Source organism: Ursus americanus, chromosome X, assembly GCF_024610735.1.
Source record: "Ursus americanus isolate L20-20 chromosome X, mUrsAme1.1.p, whole genome shotgun sequence".
NCBI classification, from domain to species: domain Eukaryota; kingdom Metazoa; phylum Chordata; class Mammalia; order Carnivora; family Ursidae; genus Ursus; species Ursus americanus.
In genome coordinates, this window is record NC_142164.1 from 91234896 (window position 1) to 91261295 (window position 26400).

Sequence of the window (26400 nt, forward strand, 5' to 3'; positions counted from 1 at the left end):
AACCCACGATGGTGAAACTGCAGAAAGCCAAAAACAAAGAAATCCCTGGCAATCAAAATCCAGAGGGCACTATGCACACATTGAAACCATCACAGCATTAATGGCTGGGGAACAGAATTCACAACAAGGGACCACTCTGAAGGTACCATGTTTGTCCTGAAATCTAGAAAAAATAAAACGCCAGGCAGTAACAGAAATCAAAGCAGTATTGTTCTGCCTTTGATTCACATTTGGACAGGAACACAGCTTGCCCGATGGAAAACACAGAATGCTTCCAGCTGCAAGGCTAAATGTTAAGAGCCATTTGACACAGTAGTTTTACTTAGAATCTCTAAGAAGTCCCTGGCACCAAGAGGAAGAACTGGGGACTGGTCCCGGCTGCAAATGCTGATGGGGAGTTATTTACGTGTTGGTCAATAGGCAAGGGCAGAAATCAGAAACAGCTGTGCCATAACGGGTACCACCTTGCTCATTAAAAGCTCATGCTAAGATGGGGGCGCCTGGGTGGTGCAGTCGTTAAGCATCTGCCTTCGGCTCAGGGTGTGATCCCAGCGTTCTGGGATCGACCCCACATCAGGCTCCTCTGCTGGGAGCCTGCTTCTTCCTCTCCCACTCCCCCTGCTTGTGTTCCCTCTCTCGCTGTCTCTCTCCGTCAGATAAATAAATAAAATCTTAAAAAAAAAACAAAACAAAACTCATGCTAAGATGAAGAGAAGTACTATGTCATAGGACGCTGTATAAAAATTCAGGTTCATATTTCCTCCCCATTTCTTAGATTTAATTATCTCTTCAGATATCTGTTTATTTGCTATGAGAAGGATTGATGAGGTATTCATTCCTTAGCTGTCGTAAAAGTATACTTACTGAAAACTGCCTTTGACTCTTCTCCTCCTACACATACGTGGTTCATAAATATTTAACAACTGTTTGAGGGACAGTATTTTAATATGCGATTAAACTGACAGTTTTCTACACTAAGTTATTCTCTTCTTTACAGGAAAAGCTTAAGTCCTTCAAAACAAACAAACAAACAAAAAGGCATTCTAATGGCTGATGAAGTGTCTACATCTGTCAATGTTTATAAAGCACGAATGCAAACTTGAAACAGTGGGAGATAAAGGTTGGAAAACATACAGAAGGTTTTATCGCCCACATGAATATAAAAGTAACAGATTATTTTTAAAAAGCAAAACAGAAAGCTTTTTAGATGTCAGGTATTATACAAGTCCAAAATTACAGTTTCCTAAAAGCTATCTTTAATGTTAACAATCAGAGAGTTCCATGCGTCAGCACAGAAAATGCCTAAGTGGATCATTTTGACCTGTCACAAGCTGGGTAAATTTCTCATTTTGTAACGTGAAAGTGGTAGAATTTTACCATCCTTTGGCTGTCACAAAGCTGATTGTGAGTGAAAATATGACAACATTTCATGACTAACCAAGTATCCTGTCCATCAAATATTTAATCCTAAGTGGCTCTGCTGTCAGAACCATAAAAGCTACAATGCATTAAGGTAAGAGCTGCTTTTAAAATGTGGGTTGCTCCTTCTGGACCCTCGAATAAAGGGGGTTATTTACTTTCATAAAATTAAAAGCATTTCATCTGCATTCCTTCCTTCAGTAAGTAAGTATTAAGAATCTTCTGTTTGCCAGGAGTGTGCTTATTATTCAGCTCAGTGGTAGTAAGAAGGGAGTGGAGATTAGCGGCTCAGAGTTGCCCCAGGTATGCTGCAGGAAAGGTTCCCTCGGAAATGTGTAGGATGAAAACAAACATGAAATGTGCAGTGAACAGTACACCCAGAAGGGCAGCCAGAGATGCTGGGGGGAAAGGGATCGATTAAGAAGGCTTGTGAGAAAAATAACAAAAGAAACTCAGAAAAATAACAAATGCGGTATTAGAAACTTTCTAAGGCTTACTTATCTCACAATTTGCCACCCATGCTCGATCCTCAAGTGTTAGCATCTGTGCTGGTCTTCAGCATCACACTACTAGTTGACCAGGGTCTATTTGGGCACTTCTCACCTGTGCCTGAAAGCCTTCCAGACACCTCCTCTCTTTGAGTTTTCCAGCTGCTGTGAGGAATTGGTGGGGTGGGGGGAGTGAGCAACTAATTCAGTCCTGAATCCCCAGGATGGATTTGGAGACTCTACCAACTCCCTCAAGGGTTCTCTCCATGAACTGCAACAATTATCTGCCATTTGGTTAACATTTATCGCTATATTTAGGGAATGCAGAATTTTGTTTAACACTAATGGTACCACCAGCCCAGGGCAGCAGAAAGATAACGACCTTGGAGAAAAACATGAGTCCTAGACTAGATTCTGTCCCTTCTCAACTGGGCGCTGTACGTCCCATAGGTAAACTCTAATTATATCTCTTGTCTCTTTCCAACTGGTTAGTTCCTATCAAAAGTATCGTGCTTGGAAAAGTTCTCTTTATCCTACTTATCAACCCTAATATCCTTGGGAAAGTTACTTAACCTCTCTGCAACGTTTTCTATTTTCTATTCTGAAAATGGAAGTAGTAATAATATCTAACTCGAAGAGATACTGTGAAGATTCAATAGGACAGTTTATGTGAAAAGTACTGAGCAGACTTAATATTCTATATAATTATTAGTTACTATTGGTTGCAATGACTTGGAAGCATTTTAGGATCTTGGAGCATCTTCAGAGCCACTGCCATGAAAAAAATGTTAATCCTGCTCTGCTTTACATAAATGCTTCAGCCGGTCTTTACTGTGTTCTAATCATCTTTTCACTTTTAATTATTTTAACTGGGTTCTCTCCTCTCCTTCTGGGGTAGAATCCTAAATGTAGCTCTGATCCTCACTTTCCTCAACACTTTATTAAGGAAGGCACGTGAAGTTGAACCATATCAAGATTTTAATTGACACAAAGCTATTCGACCGTTCAAACTAATAAAATATCATTACCTCCTAATTTAGTATGACTTCTAAGTATATAAAGGATACAGCAAACCATCTTTGATGAGGAAGCATTTGTTGACAAACTTTACCTATAAATGACCACATTATTTCATTACTAGGTAACATTCCATAAATGTTCTCTCAGAACGTTTTTGAATCACTGAGCAGGAACAGCATAAATGTGAAGAATAGAACAGAATATGGAGAAGTCACAGCTAAAAAAGCACAAGTAAGGTTAATTTTAAAAAAGTTATTTTCTTGGTATTCATATTTCTCAAAAAAAAAAAAACAAAACACGTGCAAAGCTTTAAAAAGGAAGAGCTCCTTGAAATAATATTGGCCTCCTGTCCCCAACCTCTCTCCATCCACATTCTGTTCCTGAGGCAAAAACTTAAAACATTTGTATTTTTGCCATTTATCTTCATATTTCTTCTTATACAGCTATATCCTGGCTTTTCCATTTTAGGTTATGGAAGATGAAGGTTTAGCTCTATTATCTCTCCATACATACATTCCCTTTCTCAAACACCTTAGTTATATCACATCTTTTACCAAAACAATATTTGGTTAAATCAATACTCAGCAAAACCAGGTACAATGATTACCATTTCCTTCCTCCTAGTTTATCCCACCTCGGAGTTAATAATTGCCTTTTCTTTTTATATTGTTTGGTTTTGTATCTGTCTGTAACAAATGCACGCCCAAACTTTCCAACTGACCTACAAAACTCCCCTAGGTATATCCAAAAACATCAGGTAAGCTTTCTGGGTTTTTTTCCCCCCCTCTTGGCAACATCCCAGCTGTAGCACTGCTTCACTGGCTGCCTTCAAGGCTGGATACCCAGCTGTCATTTGGGGCTGTCTTTTCCATCACTCTGGAAGTTTCCTATCATTTCACCTGCATTGGGGCTCCAGATTTTGAGATTCCCATATTTTCCTATTTCTTGGTTCAGTCCCCCTTTACGATGGAGATTATATATATATATATATAAATTTTTTTATCAGTTATAAAGTTGTTGAAGTGTTCCAGATGGTGGCTGGTTTACTTAGAACCTCTGGCCTCTCAGTTCTTTTAACACATGTCCTGCGAGGCTGGATTATTTCTGTCTTATGCTTTTGAAAGAAACAAGAATGTTTGCTTTTGAAAGAAAAAAATGTCTTTTTTTTTTTTGAGACCTTGCAAGGTTATTTTTTTTCCTACTCTCACACTTGATCATTTTGGTTGCTATAGAATTCTGGTTGATAAGTAATTTTCTCTGTTAATTTTGGAGGCCTTGCTCCATTGTCTTGTAGCTTCCTAAATTGCTATTCAAAGCCCAATGTTAATCCTTTTATGGAACCAGTTTTACTTTTCTCCTTGGAAGCCTTTATAATCTCTTTATTCTTTTTCCATCCACCATGTTGGCAGGCCCCTGAAATATTTACTGGGACTGACTACTAGACAGAGGTTGAACTTCCTCTAATTAGTCTTTTCTCTTTTTATCAATCTCATTGTCTTTTGGCTGAACTTTCAGTGACATTTCCTCGATTTAGTATTCTAATCCTTCTACTGAATTATTTTTACTTCTGCCATATTTTTAATTCCGAAGAGTTCTTTTTCTGTCCTCTGAATATTGCTTTCAATAACATCCTGCCTTTATTTCATACATGTGATTGCTTTCCTCTCTGGCAATATTAATTATAGATTTGGGCACTCAGTAAGTTTTCTTCTGCTCCCAATATTAACTGTTTACTCCACGTTTGGCTTTCCTTTATGTTGTGATCACTGTCTCACATCAGATGCTTTCTTCAAATGTCTTCTGACAGGTCCTATTTAAGAGACTCAACCTAAAAAGCTCATTGGGAACCCGGGGTGGGAAAAGAGTGCTAGCCAATTGGTGGCATTGACTGTAGGGTGACAAGGAGGTGTAACTGCTTTGTCATTGAAAGGGGATACACCAACAAATGTATTTGTGGTTATTTTTGTTGAATCTATTTGACAAGCATAGACCCTCCTTCAGCCTGCCCTCTCTTGGTGGGTGAGTGTGTCTGCCAGTGCTCTGGGGGCTGAGTTGAGAGGCTAGGCATGTAATATGATGCGGGGGAGGGGAGGTGTAGTGTGAGGGTGGGTGTTTCACCATTCAGCATGTAATGTTGCTATTTTCAGCGAAGTACCTCATCTCTGCCCTTGACTGTGACCTGGGCCTCAAAGCTCAGAACCTCTCTAATTCAGTCTGTCAAGAAAGTGATGATCAAGGCTTCTACTAAGGTCTGAAGGGCCCCCATATAGAAACTGGGTGTTCCTACCTGATCCCCTCAGATCCTTTCCACTGAGTCTGTGACTCCACCTCCCCCCCAGCCGTGTCCGTATGTTTTGCTTCTAAAAACCCTGGCCTGCAGCCTTCTTTCAGGGTCCAGCTTTTAGGCTACAAGAGGCACACTGGACACATGTTAACAGAGTGGACATACCTGTGAAGATGATAGCCCGCACCCCCAGCTGTAGTGAATTACTGGTCCAAGAGTGTGCCTCTAGTCAGGACAAACCCTGTGCTGTAACTTACACTCCAGAGCTCTTCTACAGGACGAGACAGAGCTGGGACTCAGCCTAAATCACACCTTTGCTTGGCTTCCTGCCCTTTGTTCTTGCCCCCACTCCTCCCATACTGGTTTCTTCTAGAAGCACTTTTTAAAAAAATATTTACTTATTTGAAAGACAGAGAGACGAGAGAGAGAGAGAGAGAGAGAGAGAGAGAACGAGCAGGGGGGAGGGGCAGAGAGAGAGAGAGAAGCAGACTCCCTGCTAAGCAAGGAGTCCGATGTGGGACTCGATCCCAGGACCCAGAGATATGACCTGAGCCGAAGGCAGTCCCTTAACAGACTGAGCCGCCCAGGCGCCCCTTAGAAGCACTTTCTTAATGTAGCACTTCCACATCAATCTACAGCCCAGAGTCGGCTTTTGGAGAACCAGCCTAAGACCATCATCCAGTTGCTTGGGTTTGGGAACGGATCTAGAGGTCTAATCACTCTATCAACCTTGCAACTAGTTCTTCTGTTTTCAGACCTGATTCAAGCCCCCACATTACCATGGGTTTTGAGAACCTCCCATTCCTGAACATTTCTAGTGTTCCAGGAAGCCCAGGCTTCGGGAAATTTGTGACAATTGTAGACCACCTTCCTGTACTGCCATTTTTATTCAATTCTAAATCACACTTCAGCGACACCTTCAGCTTCATAGCATCTATTCTTCCAAATGTCTTGGGTACAATTCGCTCTCCTCTTAGCAGTGTAAACTTTAGTAGAAAAACATGCAAAAGTCTGACCTGACTTAAAGCCCTAGAGGTGAAGCAGTTCTATAGTCAGACAAACGGGGCTTAAACAACTGTACCAGCTGTGTGATGACAGGCAAGTTACTGAACCTCTGGGTCATATAATTGATCATATAATATGCTTATCACAGTGCCTGTCATACAGGAAGTCCAGTCCTTTTAGTTATTTTCTGGTGGTGATAACAAGTTTGTGGTACTGTCACCCTGTGCCTTCACCTAGTTCCCACCATTTCTGAGATGCTTGCTCAAGGTTAGGGGAATAGTCTAAGGCAGTGGCTCTAAAAATGTCGCCTCCAAATGAGCAGCAGCATCTGGAAGTTGTTAATAGTGCAAAGTCTCAGGCCCCGCTCCAGACCTACAGAATCAGAAACTCTGGCGATGGAGCCCAGCCATCTGTGTTATCACAAGCCCTCTAAGGGATTCTAATGCATGCTCACATGTGAGAAATACTGACCTAACACCACAGATCAGAGACAAATAGAACAGACCCCACAAAGATGAAGGTCAAGACCTACAGCCAGTTAGTGGGATATTGAAGACTGTAAGCAGAACTAATGAATATACATAGCCACTCAATGATTCCAGATAGGAGGAGGTCATAATTATACTTTTATTATTAGAGCAATGTAAATATTAAGATCATGATATAAATGAATATAAACAGGAGCTAGGGACTAAAGAGCAAAATGTTGATTTAAGTTTATAGAATTGACAGTGAGCCTACACCACATAGTCTTGAAACGCAAATAGAAAAGTGCATTAATGCAAGAAAACTTAATTTCTGGGCCCAGAAGCTTAAGAAACACTTGAAAGAATCCTTAATTGTATTAATCTTTTTCTGAAACAAGCTAGCAAATATACATGATCCGGAACATTTGCTGAGGAGAACTCATTTGATGTTGTCACTTCACCAGAGATACAACTATTGGAATTCGGCTCAAATTCTGAATTAGCGCCATGCAAGCAAATGATCTTTAGAGGCAGAGACGAGAACTTAAGAACAGGAGAGTGTTTCCTCAATCTCGGATTCTGGGGCAACAGACCAAGAAGCTTTCCACCATCACTTGCATAGCAATTTCCAGTCGCTGAAAGCCAACTAGGTGATTTACTCTGTGGAGCACAAGTCAGAGACGCAGGAAAAGCCAATTCCTAGAATAAGACCGCAAAGGGTCTGAAATCTTCAAAAGAGAAAAGAACAGCCCTTTTCGCAGAGAAAGCAAAGTGCAGGGGGCAGCACGCCTAGGTCCGTGTTTCGGGGGTGATGACCGGCCACTCAGTTTACTTTGACACACATTCTCTCTGAGCGGCTCGGCTTCATCTCCTGTGTGGCAGAGCAGAGGCTGGTTCCCTCCAGGCCTTAATGGCCTCTGTGTGAAGATCTCAAAGCTCTGCTGCTGAGATCAGGGGCAGAGCAGCTCTGAACGCCACTACAGCGAACATCAGACAGACTGGCCGAATGTCCAAGAAGCGTACCTATATTATTCAGCCAACAGAGTTTTGCTTCACATTGACGATAATCATACTTAAAATACTAAGAATGGCTCACTCTGTGCCTAACAGACCCTCTGCTAAGCACATCACATGCCCATTCTCAGTGGATCTTCTCAACACGCCTACAAGGTGAGTGCTGCTCGCACTGCATTTCGCACATGAAAAAATTCAGCCTCAAAGATAATAAGAAACTTGGGTGAGGTCAACTGACGATCGTGGTGGAGCCAGGATCTGATCCCAAAGCTACCGGACTCTGAAGTTCTGCTCTTATTTTTTTTAAAGATTTTATTTATTTATTTATTTGACAGAGAGAGACAGCCAGCGAGAGAGGGAACACAAGCAGGGGGAGTGGGAGAGGAAGAAGCAGGCTCCTAGTGGAGGAGCCTGATGTGGGGCTCGATCCCAGAACGCTGGGATCACGCCCTGAGCCGAAGGCAGACGCTTAACGACTGTGCCACCCAGGCGCCCCAGGAAGTTCTGCTCTTAAACACAATGTTTTAATGCCTTCATTCAGAGTCCAACCTATTTCAACAGTTGCAATTTGTGATGCACATGCAATTCTCTTTGCCTCACAAGGAAAGAACATTTCAAATAGTAAGATTATGGTATTGAAATGTGCAGGAGGATAATACTTCCTTTCTGGTTGAGCACTAGATCTCTTCAGCCTGAGATAGCTTGTAAAGTCTGTTAGGAACGTGGCTCCCTCCTAAAGTCATTGTATAAGTGGAGATTCAGCCAGTCCCCACAGTGTGTGCTTTGAGATTGGTGATGTTTTGGTTGCCATGGACACCAGATTTCAACACACCACTGAGCACGGGAAATCCATTCCATGCAAAGCAATGGAGCCAGCAGATGGGCACAGTGACAGCTAACTGCACATAGTGCTATGACCAACATTTGTTTTGCCACCTCTAATTTAGATGATGTTCTCACCCATCACGTCTGTAAGACTGCCTCTCATCTGAGAAACAGCTTCTTTATGGGCCAGGTAGCAACACTCACACTTCAACGTGTCAAAGTCATTCGTTTGTCTGGGTTGTTGAATGGGTAAAGCTATTCAGAAAAGGAAACCTGATCTTAAACAAAATACTTCCTTGTTCAGCTTGCGAAAAGATGGATCAAATGACTTCTTGAAAATTTAATTTGTCCAAGTGGCTAGCATCACAAGAGTAATGAGTCTATTAACTTGGTGGGTTTCCCTAGTAACTCAATCCATAAAGAAAATAATTAGGCAAAGATAAGTAGTGCTAATATATAAATAATGCATGAAAACGACATGTTTTTCTTTGGGACAAACCAAACATCCAAGGCATTGTACTTAATTAATGAGGATAGGTCAGAGATCAATCAGTGAAAGTCAATCATGAAGAAAAACACTTACTTGACCGTACCATGGATTGTCGGCCAGTTTACCAGGAGACCATCACCAGGTGGGGATATTAAAGGACGTCCCTGCCACACGGAGGAAATCTGTGTGTTTGTAGGGGCCAGTCACATGACAAACATCACTCATTAAATTAACCGGCAAAAACGAAACAGCCAAGTTAATAAAAAATTAATACAATCTATCATTTTCACATTCAGAGGTCAATAAATAGAGTGAAATTCCATTAAAACAACCTCTTATAGAACACTGGGAGGTTAAGTTATTGGCACAACAATTCAATCCATTTAAAAGAATTTTACTACACACATTTCCCCCCAATTTATTCAGTAATAAGAAAATTACAAACCATGTTCTCACCAAATAATTACAATGCAAACAATAAGCTTAGGTTTTAGTGGAACGTATTTAATAGATGAAAAGGTATAAATAAATTCTAAGGAAACCTGCATTACTGAGTATGTTTGTTAAATCATTGTATCACAAAAAATAAAAAGGAAAAAGTCTAAGCATTTTCCATTTAAGAATGGGGGCAGCACTACTTTATGTCACACAGGTAAATTTAATTAACGATTCTAAAATGGGAGTCATTATATGAGCATCAAGATCATGTTTCCTATCTGATCTGGAAATGTAATAAAGTGTCTCTTCTATTATTATGAACTAATTTAAAACTGTTGTAACTTGGTCTATTTGGGCCTTTAAAGAAATTCTTAAAAACCTTATATATATAGTGCAAAATTATATTTATCAGGGGAAAAAAAAAAAGAATCCATGCATTCATTCAGATTGGTAACAGAGTTCTTAAACCTGCAAGGAGATGTGCCAGGCAGTGAATCTTTCCTTCAGCATTAACTACAAACTGAAGAGCTAATACTCTGGCATTTATGGAAGAAAGCATTTTCCACACAAAGAACACTGAAAATCATGAAGTTTTGGGGGAATCCATCAAATCTGTTGATAGGCAATCCCACAGAATTGGAAGAAAAATAGTCAGTTAGAGCTTTTGATACTCAAGTCCGCTCAGTGAACCAGCAGCAACAGCAGCAACATCACCTGGGACCTTGCTAGGGCTGTGGGAACTGGGGCCTTACCCTAGACCTGCTGAATCAAAACTTGATTTTTAACAAGATCCCCAGGAGATCTGTGTGCACACTGACGTGTGAGGAGCACTAAGTGAAAGCACAGATTTGACAACCAGCCTGCAGGGGGCGGAACCCCATTTCTGCCACTGACTAGCTGTGTAACCCGGAGCAAGTTCCCCAACTTCGCTGCGCCTCAGGTCCCTCACTGGGTGTGATGGGGACAGCAAATGGTGCTGAAGTCATCAGGCTGCTGGTAGTATTAAATGACATAGAATATGTAAAGTGCTTATCAACAGTGCGCACGGTAAGTGATAGATCACTGTTAGTCCTTACATCCTTTTAGCAATCACAGGGTTCTGGCTCAAGAGTAACAGAGGATCTAAGCTGTAAGCCCATAGATGTGCCCCACTTGCTTGTGGGTTGATAATCAGGCAACTAGGAACTGGACTCAGCCTACAAAAACCCACATTCCGCAACCTGCTGTCATTTCAAGCCAGACTTGAGGGGTTTTCATACGCAGTGCATAGCACACGGCTGCTTACAGAGACCACTCAAATCCTATGCATTCTGTTTGGTGAGTGCTGAGGGGAACAATAGCGGGACTCATTTTCTACACTAGAAACCTCCATCCTCATTTTCTACGTATCAGTTTGTCATCTACTAAAAAGTCTGATAAACCCAGCACTGAAAATAATGTAGAAACGCCAATACTCCCCAACACTCAAGGAGGAAAAGGAAATTGATGAAATCTTTCTGGAAAGCAGTTTTGGTAATCTCTATCAAATAAAAACTATCTGTAAACTTTGAATGAGCAGCTGTGTTTTAAAAAATTTATCTAGGGGCGCCTGGGTGTCCCAGTTGGTTAAGCGTCTGCCTTCGGCTCAGGTCATGATCCCAGAGTCCCACATTGGGCTCCTTGCTCAGCGGGAAGCCTGCTTCTCCCTCTGCATGCCACTCCCCCTGCTTGCGCTCGAGTGCTCTCTGGCAAATAAATAAAAGCTTAAAAAACAAATAATTTATCCTACATATATATGTACTTGCAACAGAAGGCAAAGACACATAAATATATATATAAAAAGACATGTATGTCTGTACATATGACATGTAAATATTGTATATATGCATGTTATATGTATAAGTGTATTCTTTACAGCATTGGTTTTGGCAGCAAAAAAAGAAAAAAAACTTGAATCAATTTAATATACATCAATAATGGTTAAATTGTGCTACAGCCATTAAATCAAACCAGTACAAAGAAAGAGACCTCTCTCTATGCAGTCATGTGCAAGAAAACTATAGAATATATATGATTTCTGTAGATGAATAAAGATATATGTAGTTTACATAGAATATTTCTAAAAAAGATAAATCATTAACAATGATATGTTTGACGAAGACATTTTGTTATGTATCTTTCTGTATCTTCTTACTGTTTGGCTTTACCTTGTGAGTATGAAGACAGTAATAATTTTTAAGAAAAAACAGGGGGGAAAAAGATCTCAAACAACCTAACATTATACCTCCAGGAACTAGAAAAAGGAAAAAAAATTAAGCCCCAAGTTAGCAGAAGGAAGGAAGTAAAAAACATTACAGCAGAAACAAAATACAGACCAGGAATACAACAGAAAAGATCAACTAAGAACTGGTTCTTTGAAAAGATGAACAAAGCTGACAAACCTATAGCTAGACTAAGAAAACAGAGAAGACTGAAAATCAGAAGAGACACTGTAAGTGACACCACCCAAATGCAAAGAGACTACTGTGAACAACTATACACCAACAAATCGGACAATCGAGAAGAAATGGATGAATTCATAGAAACACACAATCTACCAAGACTGAATCATGAAGAAATAGAAAATTGGGGTGTCTGCGTGGCTCAGGTCATGATCCCAGGGTCCTGGGATAGAGCCCCGCAGCGGGCTCCCTGCTCAGCGGGGAGTCTGGTTCCCCCTCTCCCTCTGCCTGCTGCTCCCCCTACTTGTGCTTTGTCAAATAAATAAATAAAATCTTTAAAATGAAGTAGAAAATCTAAACAGACCAATAAGGAGTAAGGAGATGAATCAGTAATCAAAAACCTCCCATGAAAACCAGACCAGGACAAACTGGTGCTGAAGAAGTCTACCAAGCAATTAAAAAAGAATGTCAATCCTTCCCAAATTCTTCCAAAAAACTGAAAAGGAGGGGACACTTCCAACTCATTTTATGAGGCCAGCATTACCCTGACACCAAAGCCAGATAAAGGCACTACAGGCCAATACCCCTAATGAATAAAGATGCAAACATTTGCAACAAAATACTAGCAAACCAAATTCAAAACACATTAAAGGATCATACAACATGACCAGATGGGATTCATCCCCATGATGCAAGAAGGGTTCAACATACACTAATAAATGTGATACAGCACATAAATAGAAGGAAAGATCAAAAAATCATATGATAATTTCAAGACATGCAGAAAAAGCATTTGACAAAATTCAACACCCAATTATGATAAAAACTCTCAGCAAATTGGGTATGGAAAGAACATACCTCAACATGATCAAGGCCATATAAGAGAAGCCCACAGCTAACATCATACTCAATGATAAAAGGTTGAACACTTTCCTCTAAGATCAGGAACAAGACACAAGGGTGCTCACACTCACCACGCCTAGTCAACATAGTACTAGAAAAAATTCTAAAAGACATGAAACCACAAAAGACCCTGACTAGCCAAAGAAATCCTAGGGAAGAACGCCACAGTTCGAGGCATCACCCTTCTTGATTTTGAACTATATTAGAAAGCTATATTAATAAAAACAGTATGGTACTGGCATAAAAATAGACATATAGACCAATGAAAGCAAATCAGGAGCCCAGAAATAAATCCACACATATATGGTCAACTAATATCTGACATGGGAGCCAAGACTACTCAATGGGGAAAAGATAGTTTCTTCAATAAATGGTGCTGAAAAAACTGAATAACCACAGGCAGAAAAATGAAACTGAACTCCTATCTTGCACCACTCACAAAAATTAACTCAAAATGGATTAAAGACTTAAACGTAAGACCTGAAACTGTGAAACATGAAGAAAACAAAGAAAATGCTCCTTGACATTGGTCTTAGCAATGATTTTCTGGATAGGACACCAAAAGCACAAGCCCCAAAAGCAGAAATCAGTAAATAGGACTTACCAAATGAAAAAGCTTCCGCACAGCAAAGGAAACCATAAACAAAATGAAAAGGCAACCTATGGAATAGAAGAAAATATCTGCAAACTGTATTTTGAATAAGAGGTTAATATCCAAAATATATAAACAACTCCATACAACTCAATAGCAAAACAACTTGATTTAAAGATGGGCAGAGGAACTGTACAGACATTTTTCCAAAGAAGACATACCCATGGCCAACGGGTATATGCAACGGGTACGTGCTCAATATCATTAACCACCAGGGAAATGCAGATCAAAACCACTACGGGATCTCACCTCACTCCTGTTAGAAGGGCTATCATCAGAAACACAAATAACAAGTGTTGGTGAGGATGTGGAGAAAAGGAAACCCTTGTGCATTGTTGGTGAGAATGTAAATTGATAGTCTGGAGGGTCCTCAAAAAACTAAAAATAGAACTACCCTATGACCCAGCAATTCCACTTCTGGGTATTTATCCAAAGGAAATGAAAACAGGATCTCAAAGAGATGTATGCATCCCCATGTTCATGACATTATTCACAATGGCCAAGGAAGTGGGAGGTCATAAGACAGACCTTGCCAAGGGGCGTCAGGAGGCAGACATTTGGTATCCACTCAACAGCTGCTTCCTTCTTCTCTTTCTTGTCAGAACCATCATTCAATGATCCAGATTAAAAATGAAGGACATTAGTTTTCCCAGCCTCCCCTGAAACCAGAAGTGGCCAGTGACTAAGTGCTAGACAATGAGGCAGAAGGGAAATTCTTCAAGTATAAAATGTTTTATACGATTTTTTTTTTAATTGCAAGAAAAAAGCCTCAGACCCTTCCTTTCTACTTCAGTTGAATGGGAACACAATGCTTGGAATGACAGTAACTATCTTGCAACCCTGGAGAGTGGGACACTCTTACACTGAGAACTGCAGAGAGGAAGGTTGGAAAGGGCTTGGGTTCTGATGACTTTCTCGAGCTGCCAGACCAATCTGTAATGGCTTAGCTCTACACCCCTTAGAAAGTGAGGTTATAAATGTTCCCATTATTCAGATCATTTTTTACTGGACATTCTATTATTTGCAGCTAAAAGCATCCCCGCTTACACAGCTGCAAACCACCTGCCTTAGGAATGAGCCAAGGACCCAATTAACAATCTAGTCATAGATAATTACATGTATGTGTGTGTGTGTGTGTGTGTATATATATATATATATATATATATATATATATATATATATATATAAAATTATAATTATGGCAGGAAGATAGATTCCTTGTATTCGGGATGATTTTCTATATGATGTTCAGAATCACTTTTGATTTTCAGTTAGTAGACCCAAAAGGGAACAACACTGATTCCATTAAGCAGCTATTCTGTGCCAAGCACTATACTAGGCACTTTATCTAAAGTGAGTCACCACAGCAACCTCCAGACCAGCCCCCTTTGGCTGGGGAAGTAAAATCACATCTGTATTTCCTCAAATCTCATTTAAACAACTTAGCATCTCCTTTCATTACAAATGCACACCACAAACCACCCAAGTACTTGTGACTTTGCCACCTATAGAAATCACAGCTATATTCATATCACACCGCAGTTGTTGAAGAGAGCTTGAAATATCATTGACCCTCATCACTCTTTCAAAGGTATCATAATCCTTAGGCTTGCTGCAAAATCTTGTTATTTAATGTGTTAATAAACACAAATGCTACTGCATTACAATTTTTTAAACGTTTTGGTAACTGAATGTTGATAAACTGGCTTCCTTTGTAATCCTAAGTGTTTGATTTTATGCACCTAAAAATGCTATTCAAAGAGGTACTGATGGCCTCGCCAGATTTACAAAGGAGTCCTTGGCACAAAAGGGGTTTAGACACCCTGAAACTAGCCTCCCTTGTGACTGCTCAATCCACTGTCCATGCAGAAAACTAGGGTGATCTTTTTTAAAGGTAAGTAATACGAAGACATGACCATTTAAACCTGAAACAAGTCCCAACTCCGGACTGACCTGGCCCTGCAGAATCGGGTTTGAGCCGGCTCCCGGCTCCTTCCTCGTGGGGTGGGGGGAGGGCTCTCCCATCCCTCTAGTCCTAGCTCACTCTGCTCCCATTATGCTGGCAGCCTTCCATTTCTTTGAAATCTCCAAGCAGATTCCCACCTGGGGGGCTTCATCCTTGTTGTCTCCTCTGCCTGGAATGCCTGCTCTTGTGCGTGGGTTTCAGTGATGAGCCAGGCCATCAACTCCACCGAGAAGTCTTCCTGGCTACGGTCTGCCAAGCAGCACCCCTCCCCTCTCCTGTCCTGCCCCCAGGTATTTCCTGTTTACTTCCTTCAGAGCACTTGCCACAACATAATTACATTGATTTTTGTTCACCACTAACTCCTGGCATCTAGCAAGGCGCCTGGCACATGCAAAAACCTGACATTCATGGAATTAAGGAATAAATGACAGAAGTGAAAAGGAAGCTATCATTCATCCATTTTACAAGTGAGGAAATTGAGGCTCAGAGATGTTAAATTACTTGTCCAAGGTCACCCAGTGGCAAAGTTATTATTTTAATTGTGGTCCCTAGGCCTCCCCTTTATCCCTCCATCGTTTCTTTCTAACTTTCTTTTCCCGGCTACATTTTCACCAATCTGGAAAGCAGAATGGACCCAATATAAGTTCTTATGGTGTGATTTCATAGGACTTCAGTGCCCCATTGCTCAAGGATATCTGCTTAACCGTCAAAGCTACTTCCCTTGAGTATTTCCAGGAGAGCCAAATTGAACAAAAATATATTACCTGGTTAGAGTGACTCTTCCTGTCGCTCTCTCTCTACATCCATCGACACACGGTTTTTCTCATCTCTGAATCTTATCAATACAAACAATAAAATCGGATAGAAGGAAGTCAAAAAAGGGTAGACTGAGGAAGAAAAATTTTAAACCCCAAATTAAACGTTAGTATATGGAAGTACTTAAGGCACTTTACACCAGCTTATGTGGGCAATTCTAGCCATAGGCTTTCTAGCAGCCTGCATCAAGTGAGAAACATGTCAGTTATGTGACATATTCTGAAGATTAAAAAATTCAATCAATTTCCAGGAAGAGCACAACTATTTCTGTACTCTACGTACTGAGAGAAATTCCCCTTGTGGGTCCTTATAATGAAAGCATGATAGGATAGAGTAATCAGTATTCTCAACTACAACCTTATAAAAAAATATATCAAGCTTCAGAGAATGGTGTCTCCTAGCATATCTCAATAGACATGACTGGTATGCCAAAACCTATGCAGCACTGCATTGCCTTCCTCCTTCAAAGCGTGGTCCCTGGACCAGCAGCCTCACCTGGGAACTTGTTAGAAATGCAGAATCTCAGGCCCAATGCCAGGCCTGCTGAGTATTCCATTGACAAGATCTGCAGGTGATTCCCATGAACATGCAAATTTAACAAGCATCAGTCTAAAGGTTAAGCTTGATCTGAGGCAAAATTTCCAAGAAATGGGTATTCACTTATTCAGGCAACACATATTTACTGAGACCTTGGTGGTAGGAAAGGTTTAATACCAAGAGGACATATTCCTACCAGTAGGACATCAAAAGCACCACCATAAAGGAAAATATTGATCAAGAGGTCACCATTCAAAATGAGTGGCAAAGCAAGCCATAAACAATATTTGCAATAATCCCAAAAGAAAAGGTGAGAACCTGAATATGTCCCAGGTACCATCTTAATGACGGGAATATAGCAATAAAATAAAACTCTCTACACATATGGAGCTTACCTTCTAACTGGAAAAGACATAAACAAGTAAAATGAAACACGTAAAGGACATCAAGTCAGGGGACAAGGATGCAGTTTCATAGAGGGTGAACAGGGAAGGCTTCACTGATGAGGTAGCGACCTATACAAGGTCGAAGAGCTAGCTATAAAAATAGCTAGGGGAAGAGTATTCCAAGCAAAGGGAACAGCGAGTACAAATACTCCGAGACAATAAATGCCTGAAACAGCAAGAAGGCCAGTGTGGTTGAAGCAAAGTGAGCAAAAGTGGAATAGGTATGCAGGGGGGCCAAATCATGTGGGACTTTGTCAGCCATTTTAAGGATCAGAGCTCTGAGAAAGATGAGAAGTCATTGGAGAAAAAGTAATAGGGAGCCACTGCAGGATGCTGAGTGGGGAAAAGGCATAATGAAGTGCTTTTAAGATTGGTTTCTAAAAGGTGAGTGTAATGGCTTGAGAGAATCCAGCTGAGTATTTTGCACTAATCCCAGTAAATGGGGATTCATTCATTCAGTTATTTATTAGGTGCCAAAGCTGTGCCAAGTAGTGTGGGGAGGATCTAGACTAGGGTGATAACTGAGGGAAATGCCAGAGGAAAGTGTATATAAATGACATTGGAAGGAAAGAAACCCAGGACATAATAACAGATTATTTATAGAGAAATGACAGAAGTTGGCAACTCAATTTAATCAATGTTTATGGATCATCTACCGAGGGCAAAGCCATATGCTGGCTAGGATTCGGGAGTGGGGATGGCGCAGATGTATTTTCCCCTCATAAGGGCTGCCAGCCAGGCGTGCTTAGCCCCTGCCCTGCACTTCTCAAGCCTGAATTTCTCAAGATTACTGCAGCTGAGGCTGGCACTGAGACTAGCTTTTTGCTCAGGTTAAGAGCTGGTTTTGGTGGTGGTTGGGGGGGTAGTTAACCCTCAGAGCTTGCTCTGTCTCCTGGGAGTAGGGGCCAAAGCACCTCAAATTGATTCGTATAAAAAGACAGATTTGGTTTGGCAGGAAGGCAGCAGAAAGGTCTTAATAAATGTCTTTTTGGATCAGCGCTGCAGACTGGCCCTGGGCCACCAGTTTTGGGGCGAGTCCTTGAGATCTATTTCCACCTGTATGACCTGATGGGTCTCCCACTCTTTGCCACTCCATTCTGGAGAGAAGGCCCCAAGACACAAAAAGGGAAAGCAGCAAAAACAAAAACAAACAAACCCCCAATTTAAAAATTGTGTACCACCAGACTGCAAGGTCTGAGCAGCAGATGCAAATGTAATGCAAATGATATGTAAATAGCCCTGTGGCCTTCGAAAAGGTTTTATACAACTGGAAGGGCCCTTGGGGAACTGCTAGAAGATAACAGTGACTCAGAAGCAGAGTGAACTATTTCCAGACAACTTTGTCACACAGATCTTTGCTACCCTGCTAGCACAGTGCATAGTCTTTATTTTTTTCTCACTTGGATCAACCTCACCTGCTATAAATAAAAAAAAATCAAGTCTGCGTCTGGTATCTTAGAAGTTATCTAAGTTAATTACACTTTAAAAATACTGTGTACCTTTAATTTTTCTTCAAACGCCTCTTTCACCCAAATAAAGTCATGTTGAATGTGTCACTTCCTCCCTAGAACAATATTTGGCTCCACTGGGTTATGAATGAAAATGCCTCTCTTTCAGTTCTAGTTACTATGATCCTTTGGAGGATTTTTTTTTCCCCTACTCTACAGGAACTGGCACATTCTCTTCTAAAAGTCACATGCGGTATTCAAAGTGAATCTAGAAAACAACAACCCAAACCCATATGTAGCTGTGAAACCCAATTCACTTCAAGGAGCCATTGGAAAGCTATTCATTAAGAAAACCTGCCTTGTTAAGTACGCTGTTGTCTTGACAATCCTAACTACGCGTTTAAGAATGAAAAATGTACATTCGATTACAATGGGGTAAGCTTGTCTCCATTTATGCATTTACAAGAGGACACCCCATCAGACACGCATTTTCAAAGAGCCCTGAGATGAACTGAATGGTAAGCAACCACAGTCAGCACATCAGACCCGCAGCTGGGCAGTAATTCTGGGTTACAGACCGAGGCGGGGGGGGGGGGGGCGGCAGTCGCCAAAGCCATTTATCTCCATGTTAGCGGTGGAAACAATGACAGCCTAACCAGCCCCCAAAACTTCCAGTACTTTGTTTGCTAGCACTCTTAACATTCGAGGGTGCTTCAGCTTTTTGACAAGAGGGTCAAAGGAAGGGAAATCCCTTTCATTTTCGGAGAGTTTTTCCCCCCCTCACTTGAAAGGTCCTCCAGGAAGCTGTTGGGCAAAGAGGCATCTGGAGAGATGCACGTTCGGCGTAAAACAAGAACAAAGCGCAAAGACACGGAATCCCAACAAATGAGCGACTGAAAAAGAGAAGAGGGAAGACGGACAAAAACAGGAGATAAACCTCTGGAGACTGAGGAAACCACAACGCCAAGCAGAGTAACAAAGAGAAGGAGAAGAGCCGGGGGCGCTGCTCCCGCAGGCGGGAGTCCGGGGACGGGCCGGGCAGGCGGCGAGCGCCCCCCCGCGGCCGGGGCTGCCTCTTACCTCCTGGGCGAGTTTCTGCTTGAGCACGAGCGCAGCGCACAGGTAGCCCGCGCGGCCCACGAACAGCTCGTCGGAGCCGCACTCCAGGAAGGAGACCGGCGCGCAGACGGCGCACAGAGCCCGGAACTTGCCGAGCGGCTGCACGTAGTCGGACCGGCCCAGGGCGTGGTACACGAGCGTGGCCACGGCGTACACGCCCGCTCCCCCGAGCAGGAAGGCAGCGCGGGTGTCGGCGTCCGGCTCGCCCCACTCCTCAGCGCGGGCGCACGCGTCTATGAGGCGTTTGGCAGAGCGCAGGTAGCGCTCCCGGGACCCGGCAAAGAGCGGGCTCTGCGAGACGTGGTAGAGCATGTAGGCCACCCCGGCCACGCCGCCGTACAGCCCGCCCTGGCAGCTGCTAGCCGCGGCCGCCGCCCCCCGGGCCTCAGCGCCACCCCCGAGCGGGGGCAGCTCCTGAAGGATGCGCTCGATGGTGGCGGTGACCAAGGGCGCCACCGCCTCCTCGCACTGGCCCGCCAGCAGACTGCCCTGGTAGTCATCGAAGCGGTTGGCGAAGCAGCGCTTGGTGTCCATGCTGCTGCCCGTGCCCCCCAATGCCGGGCCGGGGTCCGCTTGAGGGCGCGCCCTGAAGACCCGCGCACCACCTCTCGCTCTCGGAGGCACTCGGCTGGCGGTTGATGCGGCGGGGATGGAGCTGGGAGGCTGAGACAGTAGGTGACAAGAGGAGGCGGGCGCGAGGAAGAAGCACGGAGCGGATTGCCAAGTGGGGCACCGGGCTGCCGCGAAGCTCCCGAGTGGCCCAGGCGGGCGCGGGGGATGCGCGTCGTACACCCCCCTCCGAGAGGCTGCGCCCTCGCCGAACCCGCCCCCTCCTGCGCCGCCGCAGCTCCACCGCCTCTCCAAGGGGCCGAGGTGATCTCTGGCAGGACCCACGCGGGGCCCGCGCCACTCCTCCCGCTCCGCCCCCGGCTCCTCCTTTCCCGGCGGAAGGCCGGGGACGTGCGGGACACCGATCCGGAAAGCGGAGGCTGGGCACACACACACACCTGGCACTGAAGGTGAAGACTTCGAGTCCCTAGTACGCTTAAAGTGTGGTCCTCGAGTCAGCAGATCAGCATCACCTGGGAGCGTGTTAACGCAGCAGCTCAGACTTCGCCCCAAACCTATCGAATCAAAACCAGCATATTTAGCAAGATCCCCAGGTGATTCACATGCACATTAAAGGTTGAGAAGCCACTGAACAAGGGGGAAAAATTTAGGAAAAAACGGAGAGCCCTCCTGAAACTTGTTTTCTCATCTTGGTCAGTTTGGAATTCTCAATCTGAATGTTTCAATCCCAAAGGCTGAGGGCTTTGAGTACACATCACATTTCAAGCATGGAATTGGTGGAAAGCCCCGCAGGGAAACTTTCTTGGCCTTGGTTGTCGTGTTGCTTTTCTTGGAGTATGCAGAAGTAAAAATTGAAAGAACCACACCAGGTTAAGGTAAGAGGGTAGAGGTTCTGTCTTTCTCCTACTCTAGAGGCCCCTCCCTCCCATGCATGCACAGTAAGAGTCTAGTAAATATGTTGACGTCATTAACTGGTTAATATACGAGCAAATTCTGCCTGAGAATTTTAATTCGGCATTTTTACCCTTTTCAGCGGGTCCTTAATTACCTCTTTCCTCCAATCCTTCCTCCTCCTGTTTCTTCCCTTCTGCTTTTCTTCCGCAGGCGTTATTGAGGGTCTCCTATGTGTCCTGGACTCTGGAAATAGATGAATAAACAAAGTAGACACGGTCCTAGACCTCTTGGAGCATGCAGTCCACTGGGAAAGACAAAAAAAAAATGAACAATTATAAAAACAAGCTGCCTTTCTTTTGCTCAGCTGTTTTAAAATAATTCTTCCATTCCCAGAGTGTTGACAAGTGAAGGCCAAAGAGGTCACCTCTTCCAGGGGTATTTGCATTTTGATAGGGACTGTGCAAGACACAAAAGAATAAGTGAGTCGTGGAAAAGTTTCTGACACTTTGTGGGGAGAGCAACTGCTGCACTTACGTGAAAGGCCAGTTTTGTTTGGAGGCAGTTTTTTCCTCAACAGTGGTAATTGTCACAGTGATTTGGAAGCAGAGATTAAATAGCCTGCCCCTCTGTCCTTGCTCGATGCATTCTGGAAAAGGAGCTCTGCTTGCCAAGATTACTGCCAGGACTGACACATCCACATAGTGGATGCTATGGCCTCCATCCTCCTATAACGCTGCCAAAACAGGTTTATTTTGAATTATAATAATAAAAAAGCTAAGTCCACTTTTAGGCAGGGAGCTTGCTGGGTTAAGGGTATCAAAGGAGCAACTGGAATGTTTCGCTTCTTCTTGGGCCTTCTTCCTCATCCCTCAATTGCGGTAAACATTAGGAGTGACTTTTGTCCCTTCAGACAAGGAGACCTAAAATGCAAACTTTCACAGGCAGAAATGAAGCCTTATTCCATTTCATTCCTCCACACCTGCCCCTTGTCATGAATCTAGAGGCAACTCTGTCAATTTTGACTTCGATTATCTTTTCACAATTCCCAGCACCCGGGTAGCACCAGCAGCAATGACAGGGACTTGGGCTCACTGATTTCAAAATTAAAAAAACAAACAAAAAATGGTAAGCAGGTCTCCATGAGATGGAGCTTTGCCCTTTCCCAGTTGTGTCACCCCCTCTGTTGCCCCAAAATGCTGCCTAGCAAGCAACCACAAAATCTTGTAGCCTGTAACAATGTTTACTGCTCATACCTCTGGGATCTTGGCTGGGCTAATTCATGTGTCTGGGGGTGGGCTGGCTGTTGCTTGGTGAGATTGGTGCAACTGGGCTCTAGTTCACACGTCTCTCATCCTGCAGCCAACCCCAGCATGCCCGCATGACAGTGGCAGAGGGGCAACAGCCCAGGTGAAAACGTGCAAGACTTCTTTAGGTCTGATCTTAAAACTGACACATTTTTACCTGCCTTAATCTATTGGCAAGTCACATGAAAAATGCAGGGTGTCTTTATGGAACTCCAAAGTATATGGCAAAGGGTGTGTATACGGAGGGGGGAGGGTGAATTATTGGGGTTCCTAGGGGTTTTGGACAGTGATGCCAACAAGTAAAACAGAGGTCACCAGATGGAAGTGAAATAGCATGATTTGGGAGAAGCAAGAAGTTAGAGGTATCTGGAAGCCCTCTTAAACTCATAGGATAAATTAACCCTCTTACCTATAAATGTCTTTCCCGAAGACCCCACCACTTGGTCTGTTGCACAATCATCTGGCAAAATGTCAGTCCAGAATGTCCTTCAGGGTGGGGCTAGCTCTTTAGGCCGCGGGAGGCCTTGCCTCCAATTGCCATTTACTTAATTTGCAAGCGGTATTGCTTATTTTAATATCAAGACTCCACTAGAATACACTCTCCGTGAGGGTAGGGCTTTTTGTTACATTTATTTACTGATCGGCACCAAGAGCCTAGAATAGTCCCTGGCACATGTAGTGGTCATTCAATAAAAGATTGTGAAATGACGAATGAATTACTCTAAGAGCACCATAGCAAGGGAACCTGTAGTGTAGAATGCAGAGTAAAATCTATTGGAAGCTTACCCTGACTTGAGGAAACCCCCACTGCTTTCTTGGATCCTTTTGCTCTTGTGAATACAAGAATGTAAACATTCTGCAGTTTCTGCCTCCTTTCTTTGTCTCTCCACAGGCTGGTGACCTATACACTTTACAGTGACTTCACACAATCTATTTTTACTAACTAACCAGGTGTAGGAGATTTCATTTCCCAAATACGGCCCTAACAACATCTCCTATGCCATGTGCTCCTCTAAATTCAGACCCTGACATTCCTCTCATCAGATGGTAGGGTATGTGTCCACTCTTCTTGAACCCGAGTGGACTTATAACTAACTTATAACCAGTAGAATGTGATCGAAATTATACTGCATGGCATCCAAAGCTAAAATAAAAAATGGTGCAGCTTCCATGTTATATGCTGGACCACTCCTCGTTGGAGCCTTGAACCGCCTTGTAAGAATCTGACTACCCTGACGTGGCCATATTGTGAGGAAGTACAGACAAGATAAAGAGGCCACTTCCAGGTGCCTGCGTTGACAGCACAGCTGACAGCATCAGCTGACAGCCATGTGAGTGAGCCACCTTGAATATACAGTCCAACTGAGCCCTCAGATGACAGAAGTTCTATGAGAACCACCATCCCAAGCCCTTCCAGAATTCCTGACCCACAAAATTATGAGCAAAATAAAATAGTTGTTTTAAGCTACTAAGTTTTAGGGTAATTTGTTGTGCAGCAAACGTAACTAGAATAGCTTGCTAGTTTCCCATCATCCAATGCCATAAAGGCCCCTATAATCTATATTGCCCCCTCAAGAGTTCAACAAATAGTCAAGAAGAGGAATATTTGGGGAAACTCTGGACAGGGAGACAGGAAGTATGCAGGTACACAGAAAATTGTTTTCCAAAATAATAAGTCTAGTTGGATTCTCTAGAAGTAGCAATGACCCCACAAAGAAATATGCAGCCTATACAAAATATTGCCAAAGACATTTATTTTGCCCTTATCTGCAAGATTTGTCCTGATCTTTACAGAATCTCTAGCAGCATTTGCTGACAAGCAGCTCCCAACACGTGGTTTCTGTGATCTTGCTGAATTGCCCAGTTCCTAGTTCTTCCTCAGGATTTCCTTATTATGCAGATTATGCAAAAGTATGGATGGAAAATAGTTTTAGTGGGTTCATCAAGGAAATCACATAAAAATTATGCAAAACTATCCAGGAAGAAAATATTAAAATCAAAGGATTTCTCTGATGCAAATCATTGCTCTCTCAGGTTGAATATGAAAAAAAAAAAACTCAGTAATTTTATAACTGTCAAACCTCAACACTTAAGGGTTAGTACATTTTATGGGATAAACCATCTTAAAAATACTTTCAGAAAGTTTTCCGAAGTTTTGCTCCAAGGGCTCATCCTAGAAATGGTTTAGTTAACTGAATCAGAGCTATGTCTAGTCCTTATAGTACATTTTCTTTGGAAATGCTTCTCTGATTTTTTAGCTTAGTTACCTAAGCCTTGGAGACCTCTCCTGCTTCTGCTCTTTTGCCCCCTGTAGCCCTTCTCAAACTAACAGCCTGAATAGTATAAGCCAGATTCTATCTTCTGATTGATGTCAATGTTACACCTGTCCCTCAAAGTGAAATCCAGAGCCCATCTCACCCTTCTTTACTTCTTCGACCTCTCTCTTATTCTTCCCCTTGCTCCTTCAATTCCAGCCGCACTGGCTGCCTCAATATTCCTCAAACATACTAGTCAGAGTCTTAACTTGGAAAGTTTTCTTTGGGGGCGCCTGGGTGGCTCAGTTGGTTAAGCGACTGCCTTTGGCTCAGGTCATGATCCTGGAGTCCCAGGATGGAGTCCTGCATCAGGCCCCCTGCTCAGCAGGGAGTCTGCTTCTCCTTCTGACCCTCCCCCCTCTCATGCTCTCTCTCTCTCTCTCTCTCTCTCTCATTCTCTCTCTCTCTCAAAGAAATAAGTAAAAATCTTAGAAAAGTTTTCCTTGCAGTTTTCTCTTCCTGGGATGCTCTTCAGAAGATACACTTGCCCTTTTACCTCTCAATGAATTCTTCCCTAACTTATTTAAATTATAACCCTCCCCTGCCAACCATTAGGATCTACTCACTATATATTTTTACTGATTTATGTTGTTTCTTGTCTGTCTCCTTTTCCTAGAATGTAATCCCCACAAGGACAAGCATTTTTGTCTCCATGGTTCGCTGCTTTATCCCAAGCACCTAGATTAATGCCTGGTACACAATCTTTGCTATTTATCGATGTCTGTGATACCCTTCTTAATGTCAACAACTTCCACCAATCCCTAACTCAGTGCTGGGCTTTGGTGTCCACTTTCATGATCAGTTTCTTGATAGTGCTTCTCTGTATAAGCAGCCCTTAAAATGTGCATTTTTGACATTAGATTTGATTTTCTTTCTTGCCTTTTTTTCTCTACATCCAACATTATCCATTTTAAGCATTTTTTTAGCCATTACATGTCAAACATGATCACCAGCACACAATGTAATGGCAGATTAGAAACTAGGCAAAAGAAGTAAGTAGACTGTCACCCATCACTCTTTTTGAAGGAGGGACAGCCCGGTGTGATCAGTCACACTGACCAAGAACAAGTTATAATGTACACCCTACATTACTGGATATGAGAAAAATATATGTCAATTATACCTTTGGGTACTATAATGTGTGTGTATGGATGTATGACTTGAATGCACTATAATAAAATATTGCTGTGTGGGGCAAAATACTAAAACACATATGCCTCTGTTTTAAACTGATGAATCTGTGTAAAGTTATCTTAAATTGGCAAGTGAAGATGGGGGCGTTCCTTTGGTTAGAGTAAATTCTTCAACTTGAAAATTTTAAGTTTCCTACATGTAGTCATTTTTAAGGTTTTCTCCAATATTCAGGATTAAGAGGGGGAGGAGTGATTGAGAATCCCTGTGGTGGTATAGTTCAACAGATGTCAAATAATGACCTAGTAATGAATAATGCATTAATTGATACTCCTGCTTTTTGTCCTATGATAAAGCAATATTTCTATTTCTACATCTATAGTTCTCGTTGTTGAAAGAAGTTTCGATGTGAAATACAAGGTAGAGTTT

At 42.6% G+C, this 26400-nt stretch overlaps 1 protein-coding gene across 1 annotated transcript in view; it reads right to left on the reverse strand.

The window, feature by feature from the left end:
- Positions 1–20676, reverse strand: part of LANCL3 (LanC like family member 3) — a 98064-nt gene extending 77388 nt beyond the window's left edge. Inside the window, exon 1 of the mRNA XM_045790468.2 lies at positions 19719–20676. Coding sequence (XP_045646424.1) covers positions 19719–20291 — 573 coding nt within the window. The 5' untranslated portion in view covers positions 20292–20676. The remainder of the gene's footprint in view (positions 1–19718) is intronic.
- Between the last annotated feature and the right edge of the window lie 5724 nt (positions 20677–26400).